Here is a 9321-nt window from a genome sequence, read left to right on the forward strand (position 1 = left end):
TAGACGTCCGGGCACTTCCTGCCAGCGGCCGCTCATGGCGGTGCCTGCGGTTCGGACGCTGCGTGCGTGAGGTGCCCGCCCGCCGCCGCCATGAGCGAGGAGCTGTACGAGAAGTTCCTGGCCCCCGACGAGCCGTGTCCGCTTCTATCGCACCAGCACCCGTCGCGGGGCGGGAGTCTGAGCGAGGAGGGCTGCTTGGACGTCAGCGACTTCGGCTGCCAGCTCTCGTCCTGCCACCGCACCGACCCGCTGCACCGCTTCCACTCCAATAGGTGCGGGGGGAGGGGCGGGGTGCTGCTCCGGGGGCTGTGGTTGTGCGGTGCGTGGGCCCGGGGGGGAGGGCCGCGCAGGTCTGGCCTCTGCGAGCGGTAACCGGTGCGGGCTCCGTCGCTCTTTGAGGGGTATGGGTTCTTCCTGAGTATTTTGAAAGTGCTGTGGGTGGACACTTGGGGAGAGCTGTGGTTGTAATTAAAGTCAGCACAGGCGTGGACACCAGCACGCCTGCAGAGGTTGTGGGTGAGTCAGGAGCTCGGTGACTGCAGCATTCCTATACCGTGCTGCTAATGAAGGGCAAATCCTTTGGTCTGTAATTTGTAGAGATGGCCTATTCTGAAGTTGTCAAAATGAGAAATGCCAGTTGTACTAGTAAACTAACAACCAAGCAGTCCTGCTTGCCTGAAAACCTAACTCCATATCTGTATATGCATAGAACAAAATTTGAGTATAGCAGTTGCTTTTATGAGAGTCATTTGTGAGACTTCAGTCTTTGACAGGTGTGTGGGATTAGTTTTAGTTCCCATTCCAGAGTTACAAAATGCTGCCACTGGTTGTTAGTGTTTCTACTACAGGGTAACAAACAGACAATCTCTCAACTGAATTTATGTGAAGCGTTCATGTGAAGTGTGAAATAACACTTGAGAAGTGCTTTTCAAAAGGATGAGCTGTTAATTATTGGTTCTTCAAATGGTTCAGAGTGAGAAACATTGATCAAATAGTTGTCATGATACAGTGCTTTTATCCTAAGACCTAATAGTGACAGGAATAGTGAGATGCTTGGTATTAGTGGACTAAATGCTGGTTTGGGGGATACCATGCATTTGTTTTGCATGTTTCTCTTTTTTGTGGATTCTTCACAGAATCACAGAACTGTAGGGGGCTGGAAGGGACCTCTAGAGATCATTAAGTCCAACCTCCCTGTCAAAGCAGCTCCCTAGCCCAGGTTGCACAAGTAGGCATCCAGGTGGGTCCTGAACGTCTCCTGAGAAGGAGACCCCACCACCTCTCTGTGCAGCTGTGCCAGTGCTGCGTCACTTTCTGACTTTCTTCTCCAGTTTTATTCATTTTACAAATGCAGGTTCTGAAGACAGTTTGAGTCAGTATTGCATTGGTTGGTGAAGGCATGCCCAGCCTTGCCTGGTTAAACTGTTGCTCCCAAGGGTTTTCCATGTTTTAGAGTCACAAGTAATTGTGAAGTAGTAGCCCCCTCCTTCTCACCCAGTTTATCCCAGCAATTAGAGTAGGCTCCCAGTTTGTGAGGTGACTGCCTGTACCTGCAGGAATGCTACTGCATACCTGGAATGCTCTTGCATGGTTGATTGGTGGTAGTCCATGTACCTCACCCTGTGTCCTGGTAGGTCTAGAAACTGTCTGCTCTCCTTCCTTTCCTCAGCATTTAATGAATATTGCAACTGTTGTGGTGCACAGAATTATGCTATCACCTCTCTCCTTTTCTATTATATACCAATTGATTACCCTGCCTCAAAAGTCTGTACCAGGGTGACATAGCACATGGATAAGGGTTGCAAAAAGGGAGAGTAGGATCTCCTGAATCTTCTAAAATGGAAGTTCATGAAATGTCTTCAGTGTCAGATAAATTCAGTGCTGGCCAAATTGATGTGGAAGTGAGTCCACTGCAATCAGCCAGCCAGCTATGCAGCTTAAATCATGATGGTGGAGAGCAGCCTGTCTGCATTATGGTGCCGCTCAGCTTTTGCAGTTGGATGGGAAAGTGTTTCTCTATTTAGCCAGATTGAAGCGTGTTTACTGATGGAATGAGAATTACTGTGTTCATTTGTATGGTGAGTTTTAGAAGCTCTTTGCAAATAGTTTTGGCTGTACTGCAGTGCTGTGCTGACTCATAGTTGTCTCGACCTAGTTTTCACCAATGTGTAAAATAAATCCAGATATGGAGGCTGGTTTCATGAGCTTGTTAAATCCTGGCTTACTCCCAGGAAATACATTCTGTGAAGTCTCAGTTTTTTACTTCAGCAGCAACATTAACTCGCTTTTTAAAGAAATCATGAGGAAAATGGTGTTTAGATTTGGCATAGCAGCATTTTCAAATGTCAGGGTTTTATCTTGCACTTGTTCCAGCAGCATGTTCATTGGACATGTCTGTCTGTTTTTGCCATTCAGAATTGAAAATGGTGAATAATGAAACCTCAGTAATATCTGTATTACATCTCCCAATTGAATATTAGTTTTGTTTGGAATCTTCATCCTAGAATTACTTCTCTTAGTCCTTAGTTGGAATGTAAATTAGTGAGTATTTTCCAAAAGTTTGATTTTCTCCTTAAGTTTTTCTCATTTCAATTTATATGTTAGTTTTAGGAAATGGTATCTTTAGTATATTAGATATAAAAAGGGCAAAAATATACATATCATGGGATCCAGCACTCTGGGATGGAAAGCGTGAACATTTTACCATCAAGGTAGAAATATACTGTTTGGATTTTTACCTTGCTTTTTTGTGTAGTTTATGGACTTTTTAAAGTATAAAAAAATATGACTTCCATTTAAATAATTAAGATGTATTTCAATGTGTAGTCATGCCACTGGCAAGCAGAGTGGAGATAGATTTTAAGCTGCGGGAGAGTTAAATGTCTTCCTGGACACACGATGCCAATAGTGTTGCTTCTTTCTGTTTGTTCTGTCCTGTTTTACAGATGGAACTTGACTTCTTGTGGAACTAGTGTCGCCAGCTCCGAGTGCAGTGAGGAGCTGTTCTCTTCAGTTTCAGTTGGTGACCAAGATGACTGCTATTCTTTGTTGGATGACCAGGAGTTCACCTCTTTTGACTTGTTCCCTGAAGGCAGTGTGTGCAGTGATGTCTCTTCGTCTATCAGCACATACTGGGATTGGTCAGACAGTGAGTTTGAATGGCAGGTAAACTGTAAATGTTCCTCTGTAAATGTTAAGATTCAGTATAGGTTATGAAGTGCTGGGTTTAGCTTTCAGTGAAGAATCTTCCATGTTTTTCTTTCCTTGATAATTCTTTAAACCTAAGAGCAGATATCTGAATCCTTGGCAATAAGGGAAATGTTTCATTCTATTGTTCTATTTTATCTCAGAATACATAGTCTGGAGGGGAGTCTGAAAGTTGGCTTTCCAAAGATGAGTGATTATATATTGTGGTTTCTTTGTGACCAACATATAGGACATAACCTCACAGCTACGAGTTACGTCTTGAAGATCGGCCCTGAAAGTGTTTTAGATCTGGCTATTGATGTCTGGTTTCAGTGATTTTTGTCATCTTGAGTCTTCCATGGAAATCGAGCTGGCAGCTTGATAAAGTGCAGAAGTCTTGCTATAGGCTATTTCCATCTCTTCAGTGTCTGTTAACTATAGGAGCTCTCTTTGTCTTCCCTGGATTGTAATCTGCTTTCTTTCTAGTCTGTATATGACCTGGTCTCATTCAGGTATCTTCAGTCTTATTATTTGGTTTATCAGACTTCTAATGATATCACAGAATGGGTTGGGTAGGAAGGGACCTTAAAGCCCACCCAGTTCTGACCCCCTTGTGTCTGCTGGTTGCTCCCTCCCCCACCAGTAGGTTGCTCAGGCCCTATCCAGCCTGGCCTTGAGCACCTACATGGATGAGAAGTCTGCAGCTTCTCTGGGCAGCAGTGCCAGTGCCTCACCAGCCTCTGAGTGAAAAATTTCCCCCTTAATAACTAATCTAAATCTCCCCCTCTTTTGATTTAGTTTGATTTCCCATGTCCTGTCACTGTTAGACCAATCAATAAGTCAGTCTCCCTCCTGTTTATAAGCTCCTCTCAAGCACTGGAAGGCTGCAGTGAGGTCTCCCCAGAGCCTTCTTCTCCAAGCTAAGCAAGCCCAACTTCCTCAGCCTGTTTTCATATGAGAGGTGCTCCAGCCCTCTGAGTATCCCTGTGACCCTTTTTCTGTTCATGTTCCAGTGCTTCTTGTGCAGGGGTCTCAGGCCTGGTTGCAATACTCCAGCACCCAAGTCTTTTTATTTTATTTAGACTTAAATCAACTTCTGATGTGCACATGACTTTGAAATAGGAAATATTCTGCATCAGAGTGCACCAAAGAATACTTATACATTTTGTCATAAAGCTTAGACACAGTATCTTGTAAGCATAGGGACTAAGGATGCAGCTTTCCAGGAAGTACGAATTCTGTTCTGAAGGATGCAGATAAACATGAGATAACATGGACTGAAATTTGCTCTGAATTTCTTACTGTTTTAGTCTGTTAGTCTCTGTATGTAGGCTTCGAAGTCGCAGGTGCATAGTGCAGCCTGTAGGAGCAACTTTGCTTGGATCTCAATGATTCAGCGTTGAACCAAGTTGTGAAATTTTAGATGCCTGATAAACTGGGGGATTGTTTTGAAAAGAAGAAATTTCTCACATCTCAGTTACTAATCACACGTGTTGTCAGCTAAGCAGTGCTTTTTTGAACAAGCATTTTTTTAAGAGATATAACAGATTGGACTTGTAGTGTTTTTGAAAGACTTTTGTAGCTCTGTACAGTTATCTGTCAGAGTCTGAGTGTGAGTAATCCAGCTGTCACACCTCAACTGGAAGTGCATTCAGAAATTAGATGTCACTTGTACACATGAAGTTAGCTAAAGTCTTTCAGCTGCTTCCAAGAAAATGGCAAATTTAATTCCAATTGTATCATGTAATTATGGGATGTGGTATAAATTATGGACCTACTCTGAAGTGATCTTTCCTAAAGTAAGAATATGCTTTATAATGAGAGGTTTGGTTTTAGAATGTAATGGGTGATTTACAGTGGTGGAAAAGGGAAATACTGAAATACCACATCATTCTGTTCTTTATTTAAATGTAATTAAAACAAACAAAAAAAAAGAGGTCTGTGTTGAGAGTTACGTGATTTGAGTTTGCTGTTCTTGCAGATACTATAGATTTTTGAGTAATTATTAGGAAGCTTTTAGAGTATACAGATAAATGATGCTTTGCTAATTTGATTTTATGTTTTGAGTTGTTAATAGTGTTGGAATGATTTTAAATGTGCCTACTGTATTCTGAGGTTTTATTCTTTCTCTTGCATATTACAAGCTGCCTGGCAGTGACATTACAAGTGGGAGTGATGTACTTTCTGATGTTATACCTAGCATTCCAAGCTCTCCTTGTCTGCTTCCGAAAAAGAAAAACAAGCATAGGAATCTTGATGAACTTCCATGGAGTGCAATGACGAATGATGAACAGGTGAAATTAACTGTTTGCATACGTAGGAACTGTGAGATGCAGAAGAACTTCCAATCGGTGCAACATCTTAAAAGACATAGTGGTTGTTGTAGGTGTAAACACAGCTACGTGCAGTATCATTTGGTTCTTGAATTTAATTCTTGTCTTCTGCATCTGTAATAGGCAGTTTAACTTGTCAAACTTTCACTTTGAGTTTTTGCAGATTTGCAGTGAACTGAGGATCATAGGAAGTAATATTTGAGAACATTTTATTCTGTTGGTCCTTCCCTTTTTTTTCCTTCTTTTTTCTGTTCTAATTAATACACTTCAAAAATAACTTGCTTTTCTTTGGGCTGTAGGTTGAATATATTGAATATTTAAGTCGCAAAGTCAGTACGGAGATGGGTCTTCGAGAGCAACTTGACATTATCAAAATTATTGATCCTACTGCTCAGATATCACCTACAGATAGTGAATTCATTATTGAACTAAACTGTCTCACAGATGAAAAATTGAAACAGGTGAGTTAAGATTTGTATATATGCCTTTTTTGTTTTTTTCAATCCCTCTGGCATCTGATGTGTCTTGCAAAATCTTAGCATCGTGAACAATTCTTCTGTATCATCATTACATACAAGGAAGTCAGCTAAAAATTAGACACAGTACTCAATTTCTCCCTAATGGTGAATTCTGGAAATGTTCAGGACCCACCCGGATGCCTACCTGTGCAACCTGGGCTATGGAGCTGCTTTGGCAGAGGGGTTGGACTCAGTGATCTCTAGAGGTCCCTTCCAACCCCCTACAGTTCTGTGATTCTGTGATTCTGTGAAGTACACTATTGCACAACATTGTCAAGAAGGAAACAAATTCAAAAACATATAATTAAACTTACATGAAAGACTCTTTGATTGTGTAGTCTCAATATGTGTTATTCTGAAATATTGGCATGTGCAATGACTTATGCTGTGGAACCAGTACTGCTTATGTCAAAGCTTATTCCACTTCAAGACCATCGACTGATTGAGGAGATTATGTTGAGTCAGCAAGTTAAACTAGTGTTTAAGATTCAAAGGAATTAGAGAAGAAGTAATTCCCTCCTTCTGTAAACTTAAAATAAGTTGGTTTATATCTTTTCATATTAAAGGTGTTACAAAATACAGATTATAACAAGAATGCCAACTGGTTGGTGTGGTAGGGATATGCTGCTGCCTTCTTAGCCTGTTGTGTTGTGTGGTTGGGAACTCCTGTGTTTTGTTCTGCATTTGTGATTGTGATGAATGTAAAGATGGAAAAGGGTAAACAATCACTGCTGGGATGGATTTTGATGACTTCGTGCTTCAGACATTTAAAAGTATCATCTTAAAGTACTACTTTTCCTACTGCCACTTTGTTTGTATGTAGCAAAATAAGGTGTTTTAATACCTTAGATAAACAGTTCAGTTCAGTTGAACTTACATTTGTTGCTGTTTCATTTAATTGCTGTAACTTGAAAACTGGGGAATGTGCAGAAGGGGAGACAATTAAGTAACAAGGTTCTGTTTTTCTTCCTTCTGCAATGAAGTTAATGAATGGTTCTTGGTGAATTAGTTCTCTTGATGATTGCAAGGTGGCTTGAGATTTAAGCAGCTGCAGCAAAATGTTCTTAGAGACTAGGCAAATTTGTTCATGTATTGGTAGGCAAATTTCGTTTCTTTTACATACAAAGGAGTGCAGTATTTATCAAGCTTTAGTAATTCTGCCTCATCTTTTCCAAAGGTGAGAAACTACATCAAGGAGCATGGACCTCGTCAACGATCTGCAAGGGAAAACTGGAAGAGGAGCAGCTACAGTTGTGCCAGTACCAGTGGTGTGAGCGGTGCCAGTGTCAGCAGCAGCAGTGCCAGCATGGTCAGCTCAGCAAGCAGCAGTGGTTCGAGTGTTGCTAACTCTGCTTCAAATTCAAGTGCCAACATGAGTCGAGCCCACAGTGATAGCAATTTGTCTACAAGTGCTGCGGAAAGAATCCGGGATTCAAAAGTAAAAGTTTCTGATTATGTACATATGTGTTAAGCTTTGTATCTTACTACTGTCAATTAATTGATGCTAACTGGGGCATCTGTGCTGCAAGAATGTGTTCAGTAACTGGATCTGCTGAAGTTATTTAGCCAAATCAGTGCTGGCCATTCCTTCCATCGTGACTGTGTACAGTAGGTCTTCTGATTACCTTTTTAGTAAGGTGAGCTCAATGAGGGCTTACTCATTTAACTTTATTCAGTTATTTTTCAGAGCAGACCTTATTATACTGTTTAACATATTTTCCAACACTAAAGGCAGTTTCTGACATGCAGAACAGAACCTTATTTTTGTCTGTTTTCTGTATTTTGACAGAAACGCTCCAAGCAACGCAAGTTACAACAAAAGGCCTTACGCAAGAGACAGCTGAAAGAGCAAAGACAAGCTCGTAAGGAAAGACTGAGTGGATTATTTCTTAATGAAGAAGTGCTCTCTTTAAAAGTGACTGAGGAGGACCATGAAGGAGATGTGGATGTTTTAATGTGACAGGGGTGAATTTATCAGTGTTCTTTCTAAGCCTTAAATGTATTATTGTTTACACGTATTTCTTGACCAAATTTTGATTAATGTTAACAGTATAAACCAGGTCTTTCCTCAAGTATAATTTTTTAAAGATGTTCTAAGAGTTGAGTAACTTCAGCTTTTTGAGACTTAATTTTGCAACTAAGACTTCAGAAACTTAATTGACTTCTGAAAAGCTGCTGAACAGATAGTTGTTAAGGAAAGCTGAACTTGGCTAACATGCAAGGCGTATTTGTAGGGATGCTTTTGGATGACGCTAAGTATGCAGTCCTATATTCCAGTTTTTTTTGTTTTCACTTAGTTTGTGTTATTAAACTTTGCTTATTTTGTTTCTTTCCTATTGTTAGAGGAAAGTTGTTTAGCTTGGGGGGGAAGAAAACCAAACAGACTTTAATTCTATGTCTTTCTGTTGGATCATACAGAGTCAAAATGCTGTGATAAATCCTGTTTCTAGTAGTTGCTGATTACCTCAAACTACATAGAGTAAGAAGCAGGGCTTCTAATTCAGAAAATCTGTATACATAAATAATGTCTAATTGAATAGTTGTTTAGGAAGCAGTTAAAGAAAAAGACAAAAAATACAAACTTGCAAACTTAGTCTTTAAAAAGTGATTTTGCTGCTCAGTGTCTTAGTCTAATCAATAGTAAAGGTTGACCAGTACATCCTGAGTATTGCTGTAAAGAGATTCAAATGAAGTACCTTTATTCATTAAGAATACTTTAATCTCCAATAAAGTTGTCTAGGACACTTCTTAGAATAGTTAAAATGCTACTGGGAACGGATTTGCAAACAGGACGCACACAACTGCGGTGTCTTTTTTCCTTTAATTGAGATAGAAATTTAGAAATAATTTATCTTGTGGGCAAGAGAGCTTAGGCATAGACACAGCTATGTCTTTTCTAATTATATGCTTACTCCCTTTGCCACCCAGCTGAGGATGAGTCTTCCATGTGGGTTGTTGCACCATTCTGTATGTGCTTCAGAATCCTGCTTTTGAAGTATCTCTTAAAATTGGGATTTACAGGCAGGGAGGTAAATAGTAGTTTTGACCTGTTTCCTCATCGTGTCTCTCTGTAAAGTGACTTCTGTCCTTACCTTGGAACTGCTGATTACAATGTTCTTTCCCCCAGCACCTGAGATAAAATCAGTACTTCTGAATTTCAGTGTGAAACGTAAGGGGTTATAAAAGTATTTTCTAGTTCTTAGTTCAGGAAGGTGATTTTTTTTAATTATTATTATTTTTCTTAATCCTGATGCATTACTGCTTTCTTTTTGCTCTCATTAATT

At 40.3% G+C, this 9321-nt stretch overlaps 1 protein-coding gene across 1 annotated transcript; it reads left to right on the plus strand.

The window, feature by feature from the left end:
• The first annotated feature begins 45 nt into the window (after positions 1-45).
• Positions 46-8857, plus strand: FAM199X (family with sequence similarity 199, X-linked). The gene is made up of 6 exons (XM_065729685.1): positions 46-272; positions 2946-3165; positions 5331-5480; positions 5819-5980; positions 7215-7475; positions 7827-8857. The coding sequence occupies exons 1-6, from the start codon at positions 91-93 to the stop codon at positions 7995-7997; spliced, it is 1146 nt and encodes a 381-aa protein (XP_065585757.1). The 5' UTR covers positions 46-90; the 3' UTR covers positions 7998-8857.
• Positions 8858-9321: the final 464 nt, after the last annotated feature.

This window comes from Cyrtonyx montezumae, unplaced genomic scaffold (genome assembly GCF_038088225.1).
Source record: "Cyrtonyx montezumae isolate F1298 unplaced genomic scaffold, pur_monq_1.0 scaffold_11, whole genome shotgun sequence".
In the NCBI taxonomy this organism is placed as follows: Eukaryota; Metazoa; Chordata; class Aves; order Galliformes; family Odontophoridae; genus Cyrtonyx; species Cyrtonyx montezumae.

Excerpts from the sequence above, each read along its gene's own strand:
- FAM199X (XM_065729685.1), top strand. The coding sequence starts at position 91 with ATGAGCGAGGAGCTGTACGAGAAGTTCCTGGCCCCCGACGAGCCGTGT. Across the intron at positions 273-2,945 it reads CACCGCTTCCACTCCAATAG|ATGGAACTTGACTTCTTGTG; the intron begins GTGCGGGGGGAG and ends CCTGTTTTACAG. Across the intron at positions 3,166-5,330 it reads ACAGTGAGTTTGAATGGCAG|CTGCCTGGCAGTGACATTAC; the intron begins GTAAACTGTAAA and ends GCATATTACAAG.